This window comes from Pseudophryne corroboree, chromosome 10 (genome assembly GCF_028390025.1).
Source record: "Pseudophryne corroboree isolate aPseCor3 chromosome 10, aPseCor3.hap2, whole genome shotgun sequence".
Taxonomy (NCBI): Eukaryota; Metazoa; Chordata; class Amphibia; order Anura; family Myobatrachidae; genus Pseudophryne; species Pseudophryne corroboree.
In genome coordinates, this window is record NC_086453.1 from 120,917,030 (window position 1) to 120,942,297 (window position 25,268).

Consider the following 25,268-nt stretch of genomic DNA (forward strand, 5'->3'; position numbering starts at 1 on the left):
CTAGCGAGCGATCAACTCGGAATGACCACCTATGTCTGCTGCTTAGCACTGGCAATCCTGAGATTATGAGACGGAATCTCTCAGATGTCAGAATCCTAATATCTTATTCAGAGAGAATAGTTATGTAAAAACTTATCTTGATTTCAAATTTTCAGGGTCTCTTTAAGTTAGTAACTTTATTTACCACTTAAATATAATGAGTGGAAAAGTCATTTATGACCTAGTATTACTGAGTCCACATGTTCTTCATATTGTGATGTATTTACTTCTGCTTGATATCTGGTAATAAATTTTGCATGACTGCAAGTAGGACAGCCCCAAGGCTTCTTTTACAGCCCAAGGCTAATTAGAGTTGTGGGAGGACGGATTTGTTTTATTTGAAAAGTTCTCAAATCCGTTTCTATTTCTATGGGACAATCAGGATAAGATGCCCTAAGAAATAAAGACAAATAGGTCAACAAGAAACACAAAGGAGTTCCTTATTGGAGATGACAGCAGCTTCAGCGCCCCAGGCTGCCACTCCTGGGACTCTAATAAACCGTCACTTCTAAATATATTTGCTGTCTTCCTCCTTTTCATGTTTGCAGGTTACTCTAATCATACAGTTATTGGCCCTTTCACTGTGAAATGTTAAAGAGCTCTTTTATGTAGCTGCATGTATGAAACGATCTGTACAGACAGACTGAGTGTGCTATATCGTTCCAAACCTCTGCAGTGTAGTCAAAAGGTCAACAATGACAATAACGACATTCAACATGTCGACACCACAATGTCATCAGTTATGATGTCAACATTGTTAAAATGTCAACAGACAGTGTGATGACATTGTTAAGTTGTCAGAATGTGGATATTAGGGTTTGGGTGGGAAAGGTTATGGTTAGGCTGCGTGAGGGGAGAGGTATGGGTCAGGCTGCAGGAGGGGGGAAGGCTAGGGTTAGCCTGTGGGAGGGGGAGGTTAGGGTTAGGCTGCGGGACGGGGGAGGCTAGGGTTAGGCTGCAGGAGGTGGGAGGTAAGGGTTAGGCTTCAGGAGGGAAAAGGTTAGGGTTAGGCTGCGGAAGGGAGGAGGCTAAGGTTTAGGCTGTGTGAGGTGGCAGGTTAGGGTTAGGCACTAGAGGGAGGGCTAGGGATTAGGGTTAGGTTGCGAGAGGGGGAAGGTCAGGGTTAGGCTGTGGGAGGTGGAGGTATTAGTAAGGTTGTGGAAGTGGAGAGGTTTGGGTTAGGCTGCGGCAGGTGGCAGGTTAGGTTTAGGCTCTAGAGGCAGGGTTAGGGGGTAGGGATTAGGGTTAGGTTGCGAGAGAGGGAAGGTTATGGTTAGGCTGAGGGAGGGGGGAGATTATGGTTAGGTTGTGGGAGTGGAGAGGTTTGGGTTAGGCTGCGGCAGGTGGCAGGTTAGATTTAGGCTCTAGAGGCAGGGTTAGGGATTAGGGTTAGGTTGCGAGAGAGGGAAGGTTATGGTTAGGCTGAGGGAGGGGGGAGATTATGGTTAGGTTGTGGAGTGGTTAGGGTTAGGCTGCGGGAGGTGGCAGATAAGGCACTAGAAGGAGGGTTAGGAGTAGGTATTAAGATTAGCCTGAGAGAGGGGATAGGCTGAGGGTATTAGTGTTAGGGCAGAAATACCCACCCTAATGCTGGTAAATGGAAGGTCAGAAGTCCAGGAATAGGAATGACGAACACATGGAGCCGCTGTAGCAGGTAAATCACTGCTGGGTCACTAGGGACGATATATCGACATTCTAACATGTCGACACTACATCACTGTCTACGTGATGAACGTCAACATGGTTAACATCGACACTATGATTATGTCAACATTCTCATGTCGACACTGTGACTGCTGGCATGTCATACCACACCCCAAACCTCCCCATTGCAATATTTCTCATCGCTTTTATGACATGAGAGTTTTGACATTTTTTTGGCCACTTTGCCTGGAAATATAAAATGTACCAAGAACATGTCAACATTTACTACACAAAGTACTGCTTTTACTGTACATACAGTATATGGCATTTCATATGTCATAATTGGCATAAAAACGACGTATACATGTGACATATTGTCTTTTAGGTATCAACAAAAATAAGAATTTACTTACCGATAATTCTATTTCTCGTAGTCCGTAGTGGATGCTGGGGACTCTGTAAGGACCATGGGGAATAGCGGCTCCGCAGGAGACTGGGCACATCTAAAGAAAGCTTTAGGACTATCTGGTGTGCACTGGCTCCTCCCCCTATGACCCTCCTCCAAGCCTCAGTTAGGATACTGTGCCCGGACGAGCGTACACAATAAGGAAGGATCTTGAATCCCGGGTAAGACTCATACCAGCCACACCAATCACACCGTACAACTTGTGATCTGAACCCAGTTAACAGCATGATAACAGAGGAGCCTCTAGAAAAGATGGCTCACTACAGCAATAACCCGATTTTTTGGTAACAATAACTATGTACCAGTATTGCAGACAATCCGCACTTGGGATGGGCGCCCAGCATCCACTACGGACTACGAGAAATAGAATTATCGGTAAGTAAATTCTTATTTTCTCTAACGTCCTAAGTGGATGCTGGGGACTCCGTAAGGACCATGGGGATTATACCAAAGCTCCCAAACGGGCGGGAGAGTGCGGATGACTCTGCAGCACCAAATGAGAGAACTCCAGGTCCTCCTCAGCCAGGGTATCAATTTTGTAGAATTTTACAAACGTATTTGCTCCTGACCAAGTAGCTGCTCTGCAAAGTTGTAAAGCCGAGACCCCTCGGGCAGCCGCCCAAGATGAGCCCACCTTCCTTGTGGAGTGGGCATTTACAGATTTTTGGCTGTGGCAGGCCTGCCACCGAATGTGCAAGCTGAATTGTACTACAAATCCAACGAGCAATAGTCTGCTTAGAAGCAGGAGCACCCAGCTTGTTGGGTGCAAACAGGATAAACAGCGAGTCAGTTTTCCTGACTCCAGCCGTCCTGGAAACATATATTTTCAGGGCCCTGACAACGTCTAGCAACTTGGAGTCCTCCAAGTCCCTAGTAGCCGCAGGCACCACCATAGGTTGGCTCAGGTGAAACGCTGAAACCACCTTAGGGAGAAACTGAGGACGAGTCCTCAATTCCGCCCTGTCCGAATGGAAAATCAGATAAGGGCTTTTACAGGATAAAGCCGCCAATTCTGACACGCGCCTGGCCCAGGCCAGGGCCAACAGCATGACCACTTTCCATGTGAGATATTTTAACTCCACAGATTTAAGTGGTTCAAACCAATGTGACTTTTGGAACCCAAAAACTACATTGAGATCCCAAAGTGCCACTGAAGGCACAAAAGGAGGCTGTATATGCAGTACCTCTTTTACAAACGTCTGAACTTCAGGGACTGAAGCTAGTTCTTTTTGGAAGAAAATTGACAGGCCGAAATTTGAACCTTAATGGACCCCAATTTCAGGCCCATAGACACTCCTGTTTGCAGGAAATGTAGGAATCGACCCAGTTGAATTTCCTCCGTCGGGCCTTACTGGCCTCGCACCACGCAACATATTTTCGCCAAATGCGGTGATAATGTTTTGCGGTTACATCCTTCCTGGCTTTGATCAGGATAGGGATGACTTCATCCGGAATGCCTTTTCAGGATCCGGCGTTCAACCGCCATGCCGTCAAACGCAGCCGCGGTAAGTCTTGGAACAGACAGGGCCCCTGCTGGAGCAGGTCCCTTCTTAGAGGTAGAGGCCATGGATCCTCCGTGAGCATCTCTTGAAGTTCCGGTTACCAAGTCCTTCTTGGCCAATCCGGAGCCACGAATATAGTGCTTACTCCTCTCCATCTTATCAATCTCAGTACCTTGGGTATGAGAGACAGAGGAGGGAACACATACACTGACTGGTACACCCACGGTGTTACCAGAGCGTCCACAGCTATTGCCTGAGGGTCCCTTGACCTGGCGCAATACCTGTCGAGTTTTTCCCAACGGTTTATAATCATGTGGAAGACTTCTGGGTGAAGTCCCCCCTCTCCCGGGTGGAGGTCGTGCTGAGGAAGTCTGCTTCCCAGTTGTCCACTCCCGGAATGAATACTGCTGACAGTGCTATCACATGATTTTCCGCCCAGCGAAGAATCCTTGCAGCTTCTGCCATTGCCCTCCTGCTTCTTGTGCCACCCTGTCTGTTTACGTGGGTGACTGCCGTGATGTTGTCCGACTGAATCAACACCGGCTGACCTTGAAGCAGAGGTCTTGCTAAGCTTAGAGCATTGTAAATGGCCCTTAGCTTCAGGATATTTTTGTGAAGTGATGTCTCCAGACTTGACCATAAGCCCTGGATATTCCTTCCCTGTGTGACTGCTCCCCAGCCTCGCAGGCTGGCATCCGTGGTCACCAGGACCCAGTCCTGAATGCCGAATCTGCGGCCCTCTAGAAGATGAGCACTCTGCAACCATCACAGGAGGGACACCCTTGTCCTTGGTGACAGGGTTATCCGCTGATGCATCTGAAGATGCGACCCGGACCATTTGTCCAGCAGGTCCCACTGGAAAGTTCTTGCGTGGAATCTGCCGAATGGGATTGCTTCGTAGGAAGCCACCATTTTACCCAGAACCCTTGTGCATTGATGCACTGAGACTTGGCTCGGTTTTAGGAGGTTCCTGACTAGCTCGGATAACTCCCTGGCTTTCTCCTCCGGGAGAAAAACCTTTTTCTGGACTGTGTCCAGGATCATCCCTAGGAACAGAAGACAAGTCGTCGGAACCAGCTGCGATTTTGGAATACTGAGAATCCAATCGTGCTGCCGCAACACTACCTGAGATAGTGCTACACCGACCTCCAACTGTTCCCTGGATCTTACCCTTATCAGGGAATCGTCCAAGTAAAGGATAACTAAAATTCCCTTCCTTCGAAGGAATATCATCATTTCGGCCATTACCTTGGTAAAGACCCGGGTTGCCGTGGACCATCCATACGGCAGCGTCTGAACTGATAGTGACAGTTCTGTACCATAAACCTGAGGTACCCTTGATGAGAAGGGTAAATTTTGACATGAAGGTAAGCATCCTTGATGTCCCGAGACATCATGTAGTCCCCTTCTTCCAGGTTCGCAATCACTGCTCTGAGTGACTCAATCTTGAATTTGAACCTCTGTATGTAAGTGTTCAAAGATTTTAGATTTAGAATCGGTCTCACCGAGCCGTCCGGCTTCGGTACCACAACAGTGTGGAATAATACCCCGTTCCCTGTTGCAGGAGGGGTAACTTGTTATCACCTGCTGGGAATACAGCTTGTGAATGGCTTCCAAAACAGTCTCCCTGTCAGAAGGAGACATCGGTAAAGCCGACTTTAGGAAACGGCGAGGGGGAGACGTCTCGAATTCTAATTTGTACCCCTGAGATATCACCTGAAGGATCCAGGGGTCTACTTGCGAGTGAGCCCACTGCGCGCTGAAATTCATTGAGACGGGCCCCCCACCGTGCCTGATTCTGCTTGTAAAGCCCCAGCGTCATACTGAGGGCTTGGCAGAGGCGGGAGAGGGTTTCTGTTCCTGGGAACTGGCTGATTTCTGCAGCCTTTTTCCTCTCCCTCTGTCACGGGGCAGAAATAAGGAATCTTTTGCCCGCTTGTCCACGAAAAGACTGCGCCTGATAATACGGCGTCTTCTCATGTTGAGAGGCGACCTGGGGTACAAACGTGGATTTCCCAGCTGTTGCCGTGGCCACCAGGTCTGAAAGACCGACCCCAAATAACTCCTCCCTTTAATAAGGCAATACTTCCAAATGCCGTTTGGAATACGCATCACCTGACCACTGACGTGTCCATAACCCTCTACTGGTAGAAATGGACAACGCACTTAGAGACTTGATGCCAGTCGGCAAATATTCCGCTGTGCATCACGCATATATAGAAATGCATCTTTTAAATGCTCTATAGGCAAAAATATACTGTCCCTATCTAGGGTATCAATATTTTCAGTCAGGGAATCCGACCATGCCAACCCAGCACTGCACATCCAGGCTGAGGCGATTGCTGGTCGCAGTATAACACCAGTATGTGTGTAAATATTTTAGGATACCCTCCTGCTTTCTATCAGCAAGATCCTTAAGGGCGGCCATCTCAGGAGAGGGTAGAGCCCTTACAAGCGTGTGAGCGCTTTATCCACCCTAGGGGGTGTTTCCCAACGCACCCTAACCTCTGGCGGGAAAGGATATAATGCCAATAACATTTTAGAAATTATCAGTTGTTATCGGGGGAAAACCACGCATCATCACACACCTCATTTAATTTCTCAGATTCAGGAAAACTACAGGTAGTTTTTCCTCACCGAACATAATACCCCTTTTTTTTTTGGTGGTACTCGTATTATCAGAAATGTGTAAAAACATTTTTCATTGCCTCAATCATGTAACGTGTGGCCCTACTGGAAAGTCACATTTGTCTCTTCACCGTCGACACTGGAGTCAGTATCCGTGTCGGCGTCTATATCTGCCATCTGAGGTAACGGGCGCTTTAGAGCCCCTGACGGCCTATGAGACGTCTGGACAGGCACAAGCTGAGTAGCCGGCTGTCTCATGTCAACCACTGTCTTTTATACAGAGCTGACACTGTCATGTAATTCCTTCCAACAGTTCATCCACTCAGGTGTCGACCCCCTAGGGGGTGACATCACTATTACAGGCAATCTGCTCCGTCTCCACATCATTTTTCTCCTCATACATGTCGACACAAATGTACCGACATACAGCACACAGACAGGGAATGCTCTGATAGAGGACAGGACCCCACTAGCCCTTTGGGGAGACAGAGGGAGAGTTTGCCAGCACACACCAGAGCGCTATATATATACAGGGATAACCTTATATAAGTGTTTTTCCCCTTATAGCTGCTGTTTTATTTAATACTGCGCGTAATTAGTGCCCCCCCTCTCTTTTTTAACCCTTTCTGTAGTGTAGTGACTGCAGGGGAGAGACAGGGAGCTTCCCTCCAACGGAGCTGTGAGGGAAAATGGCGCCAGTGTGCTGAGGAGATAGGCTCCGCCCCCTTATCGGCGGCCTTATCTCCCGTTTTTCTATGTATTCTGGCAGGGGTTAAATGCATCCATATAGCCCAGGAGCTATATGTGATGCATTTTTTATGCCATCCAAGGTGTTTTTATTGCGTCTCAGGGCGCCCCCCCCAGCGCCCTGCACCCTCAGTGACCGGAGTGTGAAGTGTGCTGAGAGCAATGGCGCACAGCTGCAGTGCTGTGCGCTACCTTGTTGAAGACAGGACGTCTTCTGCCGCCGATTTTCCGGACCTCTTCTGTCTTCTGGCTCTGTAAGGGGGCCGGCGGCGCGGCTCTGGGGCCCATCCAGGCTGGGCCTGTGATCGTCCCTCTGGAGCTAATGTCCAGTAGCCTAAGAAGCCAAATCCACTCTGCACGCAGGTGAGTTCGCTTCTTCTCCCCTTAGTCCCTCGATGCAGTGAGCCTGTTGCCAGCAGGTCTCACTGAAAATAAAAAACCTAAAACTAAACTTTTCACTAAGCAGCTCAGGAGAGCCACCTAGTGTGCACCCTTCTCGTTCGGGCACAGAAATCTAACTGAGGCTTGGAGGAGGGTCATAGGGGGAGGAGCCAGTGCACACCAGATAGTCCTAAAGCTTTCTTTAGATGTGCCCAGTCTCCTGCGGAGCCGCTATTCCCCATGGTCCATACGGAGTCCCCAGCATCCACTTAGGACGTTAGAGAAAAGAGTTTATGATCATACTACATCTGTTGCAAGTGAGTAGATATACAAATTATACACTCATTATTAATCACTGAGAGTAAGTAACAAATCCAGTGACTGGTGAATCGGGATACTGTAAGTCATGCTGTGATGCAGTAGTGCCAAAACAAATGTATTTATTTTTTGCATACAGGTAAGACATAGCCTGTTTTCACATGTAGCACACAAATATTGTGCAGCTCTATTTTATCACTGAGGTTTACAAGTATATGCCATATACCCTACTCCGTCACTGCCCGCATAGTGTATTATGGTTTTGGCAAGGTGCACAATTGCAGCTTCTTTCTTAACTTAGGTAGTCATTCCGAGTTGATCGCACATAGCAACATTTTGTTGCTCGTGCGATCAACTTGACGCCGCCTATGGGGGAGTGTATATTAGCATAGCAGGGCTGCGATCACTTGTGCAGCCTTGCTATGCTAAAAAAGTTTCCTGCAAAACAAGACCAGAGTCAGACCTACTTACCATATGCGACGGATCCAGCGATGAAGGTCCCGGGATTGACGTCAGACATCCGCCCTCCAAACGCCTGGACACGCCTGCGTTCGGATCTCTACAGCTGGAAAACGGTGAGTAGACGCCCCGGAATGCCTCTTCCCTGTCAATCTTCTTGCGATCGCGCTAGCAATCACTTTATTCTTTGTTCTGGGCGCTGCCCGCAACGACGCGCGTGCGCATTGCGGCTGCCGCGCATGCACATTTTTGACCCGTTCGCACCGCAGTGAAGAACCGCTGCGTGCGAACAGGTTGGAATGACCCCCTTAATTCTATCTGCAAATGAGGCGCCGCAGGAACAATAAGTGAAGGTGCCCCGCAGGGGCATTAAGCACCGGATGAGTGACTTGTGTCACTCATTCAAGGGAATATGTATCAAACTTTCGAGAGAGATAAAGTGGATAAGTTGCCCATAGCAACCAATCAGATTCTAGCTAGCATTTATCTAGCTCATGGGGACATGTACTAAGCAGTGATAAAGTGGAGAAGTAAGCCAGTGAAGTTGCCCATGGCAACCAATCAGCTGCTCTGTACACTTTTATAGTATGCAAATTATAAATGTTACGTAAATGCTGATTGGTTGCCAATGCCATGTGCAACTTCTCCACTGGCTTACTTCTCCACGTATATAACTGCTTAGTACATGTCCCCCACAGTCTTTAAAATGACAGTTAGAAGTTGAACGGTTGCTATGGACAACTTCTCCACTTTATCTCTCTAGAAGGTTTGTTACATATACCCCTTGCTGTTTCTGGCACCCCTTGACCATTGGAGCCTTTGGCTCACAGCACTGGCCCAGAGTATTACAGCCATGAAATGACACAAATTACAAACTACACCACCCTCCAGTATGACAGCCTTCCTCCCAGCAGCTGTACACTTACATTAGTGTTTTGTGCATTGTAGTAGAATGTGTAATAAATTTAAATGGATTTGGTAAAATATTAGAAGCTAGACAACATTCATTTATAGCACCAACATTGTGTAAAATAACTTATGGTTAAATGCCCTTTTATCATTTTACTATACTTAAATTACTATGTACAGTGCCTTCCATGGTTCCTGTATATGTCAGAGAATAGTAGTCATACATTTGTCAGTTACACTACTTGGTTTATTACATGCAACCCTGAGCAATCCCTAACGCCATACTGATTGAATTATTATAATACTTGCTGTACATCTCCCTGTCAGAAAGCGGCAGGAAATGCCATGTTTGCATAATATATCTTACCCCCCTCATGATTCTCTCCCGCAGTTCCGCATGAGTTAGGGGTCTCTCATCTTCATCTACTGTGGGGGACTCACTGTCACTGTCATACTCATCTCTGAAATAAAACAAGAAAAAAAAAATGAGACAAGCATAAGATACGTCTATGTTGTATAAAACTCTACAGATTCAATTCTAATTCATTTGTTATTCAAATTTCCACTACAGTATACTGCTCTTAACACCTTGTGCAATTATTTATGACAATACCTTTCATATCATTAGTATACTAACTTCCTGTAAAAGTCGCAGTACACCCATTTGTTTCAAAAACTGTGCAGGAAATGGGAAAACGGAATACTCCAGTAAGGTATGGGTGAGGTGGGCTATCTTTTAGGGTATGTACCAAACATGGGCGCCATCTTCAAATTGGCCATCTTGAATCTAAGTCAGTTTTTTTTCAAATGGAAAGGGAGTCGTGTAACATGTCAAACAACATCAGAATTTGCTGAAAAGTTTATTGCTGCAAACAGATTTGAAATAGTAGTTATGGTTCAAAAGTTACAACCTTTTTTGTTGTTGCAGGTAACTGAAGATGGCTTTGACAAAAGAGGAGAGAATTGAGGCCATTTTGATTAGAGATGAGCGCCTGAAATTTTTCGGGTTTTGTGTTTTGGTTTTGGGTTCGGTTCCGCGGCCGTGTTTTGGGTTCGAACGCGTTTTGGCAAAACCTCACCGAATTTTTTTTGTCGGATTCGGGTGTGTTTTGGATTCGGGTGTTTTTTTCAAAAAACACTAAAAAACAGCTTAAATCATAGAATTTGGGGGTCATTTTGATCCCAAAGTATTATTAACCTCAAAAACCATAATTTACACTCATTTTCAGTCTATTCTGAATACCTCACACCTCACAATATTATTTTTAGTCCTAAAATTTGCACCGAGGTCGCTGTGTGAGTAAGATAAGCGACCCTAGTGGCCGACACAAACACCGGGCCCATCTAGGAGTGGCACTGCAGTGTCACGCAGGATGTCCCTTCCAAAAAACCCTCCCCAAACAGCACATGACGCAAAGAAAAAAAGAGGCGCAATGAGGTAGCTGTGTGAGTAAGATTAGCGACCCTAGTGGCCGACACAAACACCGGGCCCATCTAGGAGTGGCACTGCAGTGTCACGCAGGATGGCCCTTCCAAAAAACCCTCCCCAAACAGCACATGACGCAAAGAAAAAAAGAGGCGCAATGAGGTAGCTGTGTGAGTAAGATTAGCGACCCTAGTGGCCGACACAAACACCGGGCCCATCTAGGAGTGGCACTGCAGTGTCACGCAGGATGTCCCTTCCAAAAAACCCTCCCCAAACAGCACATGACGCAAAGAAAAAAAGAGGCGCAATGAGGTAGCTGTGTGAGTAAGATTAGCGACCCTAGTGGCCGACACAAACACCGGGCCCATCTAGGAGTGGCACTGCAGTGTCACGCAGGATGTCCCTTCCAAAAAACCCTCCCCAATCAGCACATGATGCAAAGAAAAAGAAAAGAAAAAAGAGGTGCAAGATGGAATTGTCCTTGGGCCCTCCCACCCACCCTTATGTTGTATAAACAAAACAGGACATGCACACTTTAACCAACCCATCATTTCAGTGACAGGGTCTGCCACACGACTGTGACTGATATGACGGGTTGGTTTGGACCCCCCCCAAAAAAGAAGCAATTAATCTCTCCTTGCACAAACTGGCTCTACAGAGGCAAGATGTCCACCTCATCTTCACCCTCCGATATATCACCGTGTACATCCCCCTCCTCACAGATTATCAATTCGTCCCCACTGGAATCCACCATCTCAGCTCCCTGTGTACTTTGTGGAGGCAATTGCTGCTGGTCAATGTCTCCGCGGAGGAATTGATTATAATTCATTTTAATGAACATCATCTTCTCCACATTTTCTGGATGTAACCTCGTACGCCGATTGCTGACAAGGTGAGCGGCGGCACTAAACACTCTTTCGGAGTACACACTTGTGGGAGGGCAACTTAGGTAGAATAAAGCCAGTTTGTGCAAGGGCCTCCAAATTGCCTCTTTTTCCTGCCAGTATAAGTACGGACTGTGTGACGTGCCTACTTGGATGCGGTCACTCATATAATCCTCCACCATTCTATCAATGTTGAGAGAATCATATGCAGTGACAGTAGACGACATGTCCGTAATCGTTGTCAGGTCCTTCAGTCCGGACCAGATGTCAGCATCAGCAGTCGCTCCAGACTGCCCTGCATCACCGCCAGCGGGTGGGCTCGGAATTCTGAGCCTTTTCCTCGCACCCCCAGTTGCGGGAGAATGTGAAGGAGGAGATGTTGACAGGTCGCGTTCCGCTTGACTTGACAATTTTGTCACCAGCAGGTCTTTCAACCCCAGCAGACCTGTGTCTGCCGGAAAGAGAGATCCAAGGTAGGCTTTAAATCTAGGATCGAGCACGGTGGCCAAAATGTAGTGCTCTGATTTCAACAGATTGACCACCCGTGAATCCTTGTTAAGCGAATTAAGGGCTGCATCCACAAGTCCCACATGCCTAGCGGAATCGCTCCCTTTTAGCTCCTTCTTCAATGCCTCCAGCTTCTTCTGCAAAAGCCTGATGAGGGGAATGACCTGACTCAGGCTGGCAGTGTCTGAACTGACTTCACGTGTGGCAAGTTCAAAGGGCATCAGAACCTTGCACAACGTTGAAATCATTCTCCACTGCACTTGAGACAGGTGCATTCCACCTCCTATATCGTGCTCAATTGTATAGGCTTGAATGGCCTTTTGCTGCTCCTCCAACCTCTGAAGCATATAGAGGGTTGAATTCCACCTCGTTACCACTTCTTGCTTCAGATGATGGCAGGGCAGGTTCAGTAGTTTTTGGTGGTGCTCCAGTCTTCTGTACGTGGTGCCTGTACGCCGAAAGTGTCCCGCAATTTTTCTGGCCACCGACAGCATCTCTTGCACGCCCCTGTCGTTTTTTAAAAAATTCTGCACCACCAAATTCAAGGTATGTGCAAAACATGGGACGTGCTGGAATTTGCCCATATTTAATGCACACACAATATTGCTGGCGTTGTCCGATGCCACAAATCCACAGGAGAGTCCAATTGGGGTAAGCCATTCCGCGATGATCTTCCTCAGTTGCCGTAAGAGGTTTTCAGCTGTGTGCGTATTCTGGAAAGCGGTGATACAAAGCGTAGCCTGCCTAGGAAAGAGTTGGCGTTTGCGAGATGCTGCTACTGGTGCCGCCGCTGCTGTTCTTGCGGCGGGAGTCCATACATCTACCCAGTGGGCTGTCACAGTCATATAGTCCTGACCCTGCCCTGCTCCACTTGTCCACATGTCCGTGGTTAAGTGGACATTGGGTACAACTGCATTTTTTAGGACACTGGTGAGTCTTTTTCTGACGTCCGTGTACATTCTCGGTATCGCCTGCCTAGAGAAGTGGAACCTAGATGGTATTTGGTAACGGGGGCACACTGCCTCAATAAATTGTCTAGTTCCCTGTGAACTAACGGCGGATACCGGACGCACGTCTAACACCAACATAGTTGTCAAGGACTCAGTTATCCGCTTTGCAGTAGGATGACTGCTGTGATATTTCATCTTCCTCGCAAAGGACTGTTGAACAGTCAATTGCTTACTGGAAGTAGTACAAGTGGGCTTACGACTTCCCCTCTGGGATGACCATCGACTCCCAGCGGCAACAACAGCAGCGCCAGCAGCAGTAGGCGTTACACGCAAGGATGCATCGGAGGAATCCCAGGCAGGAGAGGACTCGTCAGAATTGCCAGTGACATGGCCTGCAGGACTATTGGCATTCCTGGGGAAGGAGGAAATTGACACTGAGGGAGTTGGTGGGGTGGTTTGCGTGAGCTTGGTTACAAGAGGAAGGGATTTACTGGTCAGTGGACTGCTTCCGCTGTCACCCAAAGTTTTTGAACTTGTCACTGACTTATTATGAATGCGCTGCAGGTGACGTATAAGGGAGGATGTTCCGAGGTGGTTAACGTCCTTACCCCTACTTATTACAGCTTGACAAAGGGAACACACGGCTTGACACCTGTTGTCCGCATTTCTGGTGAAATACCTCCACACCGAAGAGCTGATTTTTTTGGTATTTTCACCTGGCATGTCAACGGCCATATTCCTCCCACGGACAACAGGTGTCTCCCCGGGTGCCTGACTTAAACAAACCACCTCACCATCAGAATCCTCCTGGTCAATTTCCTCCCCAGCGCCAGCAACACCCATATCCTCCTCATCCTGGTGTACTTCAACACTGACATCTTCAATCTGACTATCAGGAACTGGACTGCGGGTGCTCCTTCCAGCACTTGCAGGGGGCGTGCAAATGGTGGAAGGCGCATGCTCTTCACGTCCAGTGTTGGGAAGGTCAGGCATCGCAACCGACACAATTGGACTCTCCTTGTGGATTTGGGATTTCGAAGAATGCACAGTTCTTTGCTGTGCTGCTTTTGCCAGCTTGAGTCTTTTCATTTTTCTAGCGAGAGGCTGAGTGCTTCCATCCTCATGTGAAGCTGAACCACTAGCCATGAACATAGGCCAGGGCCTCAGCCGTTCCTTGCCACTCCGTGTGGTAAATGGCATATTGGCAAGTTTACGCTTCTCCTCCGACAATTTTATTTTAGGTTTTGGAGTCCTTTTTTTACTGATATTTGGTGTTTTGGATTTGACATGCTCTGTACTATGACATTGGGCATCGGCCTTGGCAGACGACGTTGCTGGCATTTCATCGTCTCGGCCATGACTAGTGGCAGCAGCTTCAGCACGAGGTGGAAGTGGATCTTGATCTTTCCCTAATTTTGGAACCTCAACATTTTTGTTCTCCATATTTTAATAGGCACAACTAAAAGGCACCTCAGGTAAACAATGGAGATGGATGGATTGGATACTAGTATACAATTATGGACGGGCTGCCGAGTGCCGACACAGAGGTAGCCACAGCCGTGAACTACCGCACTGTACTGTGTCTGCTGCTAATATATAGACTGGTTGATAAAGAGATAGTATACTCGTAACTAGTATGTATGTATAAAGAAAGAAAAAAAAACCACGGTTAGGTGGTATATACAATTATGGACGGGCTGCCGAGTGCCGACACAGAGGTAGCCACAGCCGTGAACTACCGCACTGTACTGTGTCTGCTGCTAATATATAGACTGGTTGATAAAGAGATAGTATACTCGTAACTAGTATGTATGTATAAAGAAAGAAAAAAAAACCACGGTTAGGTGGTATATACAATTATGGACGGGCTGCCGAGTGCCGACACAGAGGTAGCCACAGCCGTGAACTACCGCACTGTACTGTGTCTGCTGCTAATATATAGACTGGTTGATAAAGAGATAGTATACTCGTAACTAGTATGTATGTATAAAGAAAGAAAAAAAAACCACGGTTAGGTGGTATATACAATTATGGACGGGCTGCCGAGTGCCGACACAGAGGTAGCCACAGCCGTGAACTACCGCACTGTACTGTGTCTGCTGCTAATATATAGACTGGTTGATAAAGAGATAGTATACTCGTAACTAGTATGTATGTATAAAGAAAGAAAAAAAAACCACGGTTAGGTGGTATATACAATTATGGACGGGCTGCCGAGTGCCGACACAGAGGTAGCCACAGCCGTGAACTACCGCACTGTACTGTGTCTGCTGCTAATATATAGACTGGTTGATAAAGAGATAGTATACTCGTAACTAGTATGTATGTATAAAGAAAGAAAAAAAAACCACGGTTAGGTGGTATATACAATTATGGACGGGCTGCCGAGTGCCGACACAGAGGTAGCCACAGCCGTGAACTACCGCACTGTACTGTGTCTGCTGCTAATATATAGACTGGTTGATAAAGAGATAGTATACTCGTAACTAGTATGTATGTATAAAGAAAGAAAAAAAAAACCACGGTTAGGTGGTATATACAATTATGGACGGGCTGCCGAGTGCCGACACAGAGGTAGCCACAGCCGTGAACTACCGCACTGTACTGTGTCTGCTGCTAATATATAGACTGGTTGATAAAGAGATAGTATACTCGTAACTAGTATGTATGTATAAAGAAAGAAAAAAAAACCACGGTTAGGTGGTATATACAATTATGGACGGGCTGCCGAGTGCCGACACAGAGGTAGCCACAGCCGTGAACTACCGCACTGTACTGTGTCTGCTGCTAATATAGACTGGTTGATAAAGAGAAAGTATACTCGTAACTAGTATGTATGTATAAAGAAAGAAAAAAAAACCACGGTTAGGTGGTATATACAATTATGGACGGGCTGCCGAGTGCCGACACAGAGGTAGCCACAGCCGTGAACTACCGCACTGTACTGTGTCTGCTGCTAATATATAGACTGGTTGATAAAGAGATAGTATACTCGTAACTAGTATGTATGTATAAAGAAAGAAAAAAAAACCACGGTTAGGTGGTATATACAATTATGGACGGGCTGCCGAGTGCCGACACAGAGGTAGCCACAGCCGTGAACTACCGCACTGTACTGTGTCTGCTGCTAATATAGACTGGTTGATAAAGAGATAGTATACTCGTAACTAGTATGTATGTATAAAGAAAGAAAAAAAAACCACGGTTAGGTGGTATATACAATTATGGACGGGCTGCCGAGTGCCGACACAGAGGTAGCCACAGCCGTGAACTACCGCACTGTACTGTGTCTGCTGCTAATATAGACTGGTTGATAAAGAGATAGTATACTACTAATATTATATATACTGGTGGTCAGGTCACTGGTCACTAGTCACACTGGCAGTGGCACTCCTGCAGCAAAAGTGTGCACTGTTTAATTTTAATATAATATTATGTACTCCTGGCTCCTGCTATAACCTATAACCTATAACTGGCACTGCAGTAGTGCTCCCCAGTCTCCCCCACAATTATAAGCTGTGTGAGCTGAGCAGTCAGACAGATATATAATATATATAGATGATGCAGCACACTGGCCTGAGCCTGAGCAGTGCACACAGATATGGTATGTGACTGACTGAGTCACTGTGTGTATCGCTTTTTTCAGGCAGAGAACGGATATATTAAATAAACTGCACTGTGTGTCTGGTGGTCACTCACTATATAATATATTATGTACTCCTGGCTCCTGCTATAACCTATAACTGGCACTGCAGTAGTGCTCCCCAGTCTCCCCCACAATTATAAGCTGTGTGAGCTGAGCAGTCAGACAGATATATATATTATATATAGATAATAGATGATGCAGCACACTGGCCTGAGCCTGAGCAGTGCACACAGATATGGTATGTGACTGAGTCACTGTGTGCTGTGTATCGCTTTTTTCAGGCAGAGAACGGATTATAAAGTAAACTGCACTGTCCTCACTAGTAAACTCTCTCCACTCAGTCTCTACACTTCTACAGTAACAGTACTCCTCCTAGTCAGCTCCAGTAAATCTCTCTCAGTCTCTTATAATCTAAATGGAGAGGACGCCAGCCACGTCCTCTCCCTATCAATCTCAATGCACGTGTGAAAATGGCGGCGACGCGCGGCTCCTTATATAGAATCCGAGTCTCGCGATAGAATCCGAGCCTCGCGAGAATCCGACAGCGTCATGATGACGTTCGGGCGCGCTCGGGTTAACCGAGCAAGGCGGGAAGATCCGAGTCGCTCGGACCCGTGAAAAAAAACATGAAGTTCTGGCGGGTTCGGATTCAGAGAAACCGAACCCGCTCATCTCTAATTTTGATGTCTAGAGAATGAGGTTTCCGTGTCATAACTGCACATTTTAACAACCGGCACCCAGAAAGACCTCCAATTTCACATAACACTGTCAATTGACAAATTTCTAAATTCCGAGAAACTGGGACTGTGGCTGACAAGTCATGGAGTGGTCGTCCAAAAGTTCTACTGACGAGACAACCCCAGCAATGGTTTTGGCATCCTTCAAAAAGAGCCCACAACACAGCACATGGTGTTTGACATCAAAATGAACTCAATTCTCTCCTCTTTTGTCAAAGCCATCTTCAGTTACCTGCAGCAATAAAAGTGTTGTAACTTTTGAACCATAACGGCTATTTCAAATCTGTTTACAGCAATAAACTTTTCAGTAAATTCTGATGCTGTTTGACGTGTTAGATGACCCCTTTTCCAGTTGAAAAAACTGACTTAGATTCAAGATGCCCATGTTCGGTACATACCCTAAAAGATAGCCCACCTCACAGTTTTTGAAACACAAGAGTGTACTGCGACTTTTGAATCACCCTGTACATTTAAAAAAAACAACAACAAATGTTATGCCTGGACACATAGCTCAGAGGGGTTATTTGATAAATTTCAGAACTATAGAATGCCTGGGGTGCATAGAGAGTCAATAAATAAATAATAATAATAATAATAATAATAATACTTCATTTAATGGTGCCATGTGGCACTAATGTGCCTTTGACACCTTAGAAATCACATCCCCACAGATTTATCCAATAAACTGTAAAATGAAGGGGTAATTCATCGGTCTGCTGGATCAAGCCATGATATCCACCTATGAATATTTAGTTAGACTGTACCAGTGTTAGCGGCGGTCTCTTGACCGCCGGTCACATAACTACAGCCCCAATATTTTTCAGAGTTTGACTATCGCATATAGGGGGTAATTCCAAATTGATCGCAGCAGGAATTTTTTTAGCAGTTGGGCAAAACCATGTGCACTGCAGGGGAGGCAGATATAACATGTGCAGAAAGAGTTATATTTGAGTGGGTTATTTTATTTCTGTGCAGGGTAAATACTGGCTGCTTTATTTTTACACTGCAAATTAGATTGCATATTGAACACACCAGACCCAAATCTAACTCTCTCTGCACATGTTAAATCTGCCTCCCCTGCAGTGCACTTGGTTTTGCCCAACTGCTAGAAAATTTCCTGCTGCGATCAACTTGGAATTCCCCCCATAATACAATGTTTCTGTCTCCCATGCACACTATACTGGTGCTGAAATCAGATATAATGGGTATAAACTCAATGGGAGCCTAGACGAAGCAGAACAGGGTGGGAAACAATGGGAAGCCGATGCAGATTAGGCAGACCGAGTTAGAAGACAAGACACAAGAGGTTAAACTTGAGGATAAAGCAGACGCCAATAGGATATACATGTACAACACATACAAGGAGAGCACATGAGAAACAAGGGAAGACAGCAGACAAGGAGAGGTAATAATACACAACTGCAGTAGACAGTAGTGAAGGAAAACAAGCAATGGGCATGCACAAAGAAGGCTAGAAGACAAGTGCCTAGGGAAACAAACAATGGGAGCGCAACAGGGAAAAAAGACTAGCAGGCAATAGCCGATTGAAACAATGGTAGCATACCAGAGACAAGGCTAGCAGGCAAGAGGTGAGGGAAACAATGGCGGCATACCAGAGACAAGGCTAGCAGGCAAGAGGTTAGGGAAACAATGGCAGCATACCAGAGACAAGGCTAGCAGACAAGAGGTGAGGGAAACAATGGCGGCATACCAGAGACAAGGCTAGCAGGCAAGAGGTTAGGGAAACAATGGCAGCATACCAGAGACAAGGCTAGCAGACAAGAGGTGAGGGAAACAATGGCAGCATAACAGAGACAAGGCTAGCAGACAAGAGGTGAGGGAAACAATGGCAGCATAACAGAGACAAGGCTAGCAGACAACAGGTGAGGGAACAATGGCAGCATACCAGAGACAAGGCTAGCAGGCAAGAGGTGAGGGAAACAATGGCGGCATAACAGAGACAAGGCTAGCAGACAACAGGTGAGGGAACAATGGCAGCATACCAGAGACAAGGCTAGCAGACAAGAGGTGAGGGAAACAATGGCAGCATAACAGAGACAAGGCTAGCAGATAACAGGTGAGGGAACAATGGCAGCATACCAGAGACAAGGCTAGCAGGCAAGAGGTTAGGGAAACAATGGCAGCATACCAGAGACAAGGCTAGCAGGCAAGAGGTGAGGAAAACAATGGCTGTATACTAGAGACATAGCTAGCAAGCAAGAGGTGAAGGAAACAATGGAAGCATACCAGAGACAATGCGAGCAGGCAAGAGGTGAGGGAAACAATGGCAGCATAACAGAGACTAGGCTAGCAGACAAGAGGTGAGGAAAACAATGGCTGTATACTAGAGACATAGCTAGCAAGCAAGAGGTGAAGGAAACAATGGAAGCATACCAGAGACAATGCGAGCAGGCAAGAGATGAGGAAAACAATACAATGCGAGCAGGCAAGAGGTGAGGAAAACAATGGCAGCATACCAGAGACAATGCAAGCAGGCAAGAGGTGAGGAAAACAATGGCAGCATACCAGAGACAATGCGAGCAGGCAAGAGGTGAGGAAAACAATGGCAACATACCAGAGACAATGTGAGCAATACATAATAATGACAGACAGGAAGAGAATAAAAATCAAACTGTGTAAACGAAACACAAGAAGCTGGAGAATTTCTATCGCACTGGAAAAGTTAAAATAGCAATTAAGGATAAAGGCAGTCTTATGTCTTTTATGACTGTGTTTTATTTATGTCATGGGTGTTATGAACCCAGGTTCAGAATTTACTCTCAAGGCTGCTGGGATTTAGCTGCATCATTCACGGTGGATATAAAATACTGAGAAAACATTTGGAACACTTAAGTCTGATAGTCATGTTCAGATCACTCTTAATATATCTTCACTTGCATTATAAAAAAGCAGTGATGTACAAAATTAATGTAATTAATTTCATAGACAGCTACGGTCCACAAATGTGCAAAGCTTAAACATAAACTATAATTATGTTGTGTCTACACAGCAATAATATCTAAGCTTCATAAATCACTATTGCCAGCCCATCAACTATTACAGGAAAATGGCTAACACAAATCTGTATTCTTATTCATGCTGAAGTACAGTATAACTCATTCAATGTAAATACTGTGTGTGTATATATATATATTATTTTTCATTTATTTTTTGTATTTTTTTTAATGAATTGTCATATAGACAGAAGAGAATATTGTCTTGTTAGTTATTGATAAATGCAAAAGTTGCATTTTCATTATAAGATGTGACATAATTACAACTGCAAGTGCAAAATACAGGTGGAAGTGAAGATACATCCAAACCAGTGGTGGAACTACCGCCAGTGCAAGCTGTGCCTTGCACTGGGGCCCGCCACTGTCAAGGAGCCCAAAGCCAGCGACATGTAATGAGTCAAACTGACTCATTACATGCCGCTGTGTGCTGCGGGCCACCGCCGCCCGCCGAGGAGAGGAGCGCAGCGGCCACGGGGGGAAGGAGGAGGAGGGAGATGGAGGAGGGTGCCGCAGCAGCGCTGTGTAATTGGTGGAGGTGCTGCTGTAGCTGTCCCTCTCCTTCACCATAGGCTGTCCTCTGCCGCTGTGAATGCTGGGAAGCGCATCCCAGCATTCACACCAATTACACTGTGCTGCTGCGGCTCCCTCCTCCTTCTCCCCTGCCCGGGATCTGCCAGGAGCTGCTGCAACGAGGAGCCTGACTGCCAGCGGAGACAGTAAAGTATAATTCATTCATTCTTTCTTTCTTTCTTTCTGTTTTCTGCCGTTATGTGTGTTAAAGGGGGGATGCTGTCTGCCGTTATGTGTAAAAAGGGGACACTGTCTGCCGTAATATGTAAAAAGGGGACGCTGGACGCTGTCTGCCGTAATGTGTAAAAAGTGAACGCTGTGTACCGTATTGTGTAAAAAAGGGGACGCTGTCTGCCATAATGTGTAAAAAAGGGGACTCTGTCTGCCGTAATGTGTAAAAAGGGGAATCTGTCTGCAGTAATGTGTAAAAAGGGGATGCTGTCTGCCGTAATGTGTAAAAAGGGGACGCTGTCTGCCGTAATGTGTAAAAAGGGGACGCTGTCTGCCGTAATGTGTAAAAGGTGGACGCTGTCTGCCGTAATGTGTAAAAAGGGGACTCTGTCCACCGTAAGGTGTAAAAGGGGCTCTACCTGATGTAGTGGTGCTACTGTGCGGCGTAATTTGAATAATGGAGACTACTGTGCACCGTTATATGAATTGGTATTATTTTGTGGCCACACCCTTTCCCCACGAAGCCACTGCCCCTGTTTTACATAGAGGGGGGAGGGGCTCCGATGCCGTTTCTTGCACACAGCGCTAAAATGTCTAGTGACGGCACTGTTACTAGGTATCCATTTCTCTGGCCCTGAGCAGGTCCCCCTCACCAAATCCTCTCCAGGGGTGAGGGAGTGGACTTGGATGGGATGAGGGGGGGCAAGGCATTTTGTCGCACCTTGGCCCACCGCTCGCTAGTTCCGCCACTGATCCAAACTACTGTTGTTTTGCTTTCTAAAAAAATTTTATGGAAATATTCTTTCCTGCAGTAGTCCAAATGGAAATGTCAAGGACAGTATTGCCAGGCATGCACGTACAGATTTTATCTGGCTACCTTGGACAGTGCTGATCTCAGGAACTTACACTGTGAGATTCACAGGGTATTGGCCATATTATCGGTGCTCCGTCCCCAGGGAGAAGACATTTCCCTGTTCCTTCCCATATGAAGGAACGTGGAAAATGTCCATTTCCATCGGTCGGCCACAGCAGGGCATACACTGCCCCATGCGGCCAACTTTACATTTTCAAAATATTGAATCGCAAGACATGCTGGATGGTCCGGCATGTCCATCTGATAAATATTACTGGATCAATAAATGTAGCATGCATGCCCAGCATTAGTAATGCAAACAGCTGCCCCAGACTGCTTCTGACCTAGCTGTAATGCTCATGGCCGGCTCCAGGCCTATTGACACCCTGGGCGAGAAAATGTCAAAGCGCACCCACCCCCTTATGTGCGTGCAGAAGGCGTTCGCGCTCCTGGGAAAGTGGGTGTGGCCTCCTGTGAAAGTGGGAGTGGCCTCCTGGGAAAGTGGGCGTGGCCTCACACCTTCATATTATCACACTACAAATAAGTATATTTTCACACCCCCTCTACGCACATAATTAGCAGCCTTACACATAACATAGTAGTGTTCCTTACACGCAATGTCTCCAGTATAGTGCCAGATTACACATGTCTCCAGTATGGTGCCAGATACACATAATGTCTACAGTAGTGCAGTGCCAGCTACACATGACATGCCCCGCAGCAGTGCCAGCTACACATGACATGCCCCGCAGAAGTGCCAGCTACACATGAAATGCCCCGCAGCAGTGCCAGCTACACATGACATGCCCCGCAGCAGTGCCAGCTACACATGACATGCCCCGCAGCAGTGCCAGCTACACATGACATGCGCCGCAGCAGTGCCAGCTACACATGACATGCCCAGCAGCAGTGCCAGGTACACATGATATGCCCCCCAGCAGTGCCAGCTACACCTGATATGCACCCCAGCAGTGCCAGCTACACATAATATGCCCCGTAGCAGGCCCGGTACACATGCCCCACAGTGCCAGATATGCCGCCAGTGCCAGGTACACCTGCCCCACAGTGCCAGATATGCCCCCAGTGCCAGATACACCTGCTCCACAGTGCCAGATAAACATGCCCCACAGTGTCAGATATGCCCCCAGTGCCAGATACACTTGCCCCACAGTGCCAGATACACATGCCCCACAGTGTCAGATATGCCCCCAGTGCCAGATACACCTGCCCCAAAGTGCCAGATACACATGCCCCACAGTGCCAGATATGCCCCCAGTGTCAGATATGCCCCCCAGTGCCAGATACACATGCCCCACAGTGCCAAATACACATGCACCACGGTGCCAGATATGCCCACAGTGCCAGATACACATGCCCCACAGTGCCAGATACACATGCCCCACAGTGTCAGATATGCCCCCAGTGCCAGATACACCTGCCCCACAGTGCCAGATACACATGCCCCACAGTGCCAGATACACATGCCCCACAGTGCCAGATACACATGCCCCACAGTGTCAGATATGCCCCCAGTGCCAGATACACCTGCCCACAGTACCAGATATGCCCCCAGTGTCAGATATGCCCCCCAGTGCCAGATATGCCCCCCAGTGCCAAATAAACATGCCCCACAGTGCCAAATACACATGCCACACAGTGCCAGATATGCCCCCAGTGCCAGATACACATGCCCCACAGTGTCAGATATGCCCCCAGTGCCAGATACACCTGCCCCACAGTGCCAGATATGCCCCCAGTGTCAGATATGCCCCCAGTGCCAGATATGCCCCCCAGTGCCAGATACACATGCCCCACAGTGCCAAATACACTTGCCCCACAGTGCCAGATATGCCCCCCAGTGCCAGATATGCCCACAGTGCCAGATACACATGCCCCACAGTGTCAGATATGCCCCCCAGTGCCAGATATGCCCACAGTGCCAGATACACATGCCCCACAGTGTCAGATATGCCCCCAGTGTCAGATACACATGCCCCACAGTGCCAAATACACTTGCCCCACAGTGCCAGATATGCCCCCCAGTGCCAGATATGCCCACAGTGCCAGATACACATGCCCCACAGTGTCAGATATGCCCCCCAGTGCCAGATATGCCCACAGTGCCAGATACACATGCCCCACAGTGTCAGATATGCCCCCCAGTGCCAGATATGCCCACAGTGCCAGATACACATGCCCCACAGTGTCAGATATGCCCCCCAGTGCCAGATATGCCCACAGTGCCAGATACACATGCCCCACAGTGTCAGATATGCCCCCCAGTGCCAGATATGCCCACAGTGCCAGATACACCTGCCCCACAGTGCCAGATATGCCCCCAGTGCCAGATATGCCCCCCAGTGCAAGATACACATGCCCCCCAGTGCCAAATACACATGCCCCACAGTGCCAGATATGCCCCCAGTGCCAGATACACATGCCCCACAGTGCCAGATATGCCCATCCCCAGAAACACATGTCCCCACACAGTGTCCCGTCCCCCCGTCCCCCCCAAGTGCTGCTCACCGCGCTGCTGCTGCCGACGGTCCTTTGGGCTCTTTGGCGGGGAGGAGGCGGCTGCTGCTGCTCCTGCTGTGAGGACGGGAAGGAGAGCGCAGCGTGCGCCTCTCCTTCCCCTCAGTCTCCGGCTGTGCGCACTCTGCTAAACAAACTCAGTGCGCGCTATGCGGTGCCAGCGGTGCGCACAGAGTAGTTTTGCATAGTCCTGCCCCCAGCACAGAGTCAGCCACTGACTGCTGGCTGGGGGTAGGACTCGGAGGCGGGCCGGGGACGGACGGATGCTGCTGGAGCCACACACAGACACAAGACCAGGCTCCACTATGGCGGTGCCAGCGTGTGGTGCCCATTAAGGGTGGCGCCCTGCGCGGCCGCTCTATTGGAATATGCCTGGAGCCGGCCCTGGTAATGCTAATGATTTAAGCACCGTCAGCTGGAGGGGTGAATCAGCAATCAGCCAATCAGAAGCAGCTACAAGGTACTTCTGATTATCAGCATCACTGCATATCATTGCACCTGCACCAGCAAACTGTGATGCAATTACATGAACACAACTTTACCATCCTGTACCTGTGCTTGTACACCCATGGATAACCCATTCTGTCTCTAAGTAGCAAATAAAAAAAAAAAAAAAAAAACTGAATGAACCCCTGAATGCATAATTTGGATAGAGTTTTTGCTATATGTAATTAGGATTGCCAAGCAATCCCTTTTACGGTGATTTAATTATATAGGTTCAGTGGCTAGTTAAAATCAGAAATAGCTCTAACCAGCCATGGAATCTGTATAATGTGTATATATACTGTATCCATAATTAAAGGGAGGAGTTGACAAAACTCATGCAGGAAGCGGGATGAAATATACTTCATCATAGCTTCATTTTAATCAAAACTGTCAGAG

At 47.4% G+C, this 25,268-nt stretch overlaps 1 protein-coding gene across 5 annotated transcripts in view; it reads right to left on the reverse strand.

Annotated features, from left to right (window-relative positions):
* ODAD1 (outer dynein arm docking complex subunit 1) overlaps window positions 1-25,268 on the reverse strand; it is a 210,052-nt gene that overhangs the window by 21,455 nt on the left and 163,329 nt on the right. For all 5 annotated transcript variants that reach the window (XM_063942770.1, XM_063942772.1, XM_063942769.1 and 2 more), the window contains one exon: window positions 9,461-9,554. In XM_063942770.1, coding sequence (XP_063798840.1) covers window positions 9,461-9,554 — 94 coding nt within the window. The remainder of the gene's footprint in view (window positions 1-9,460; window positions 9,555-25,268) is intronic.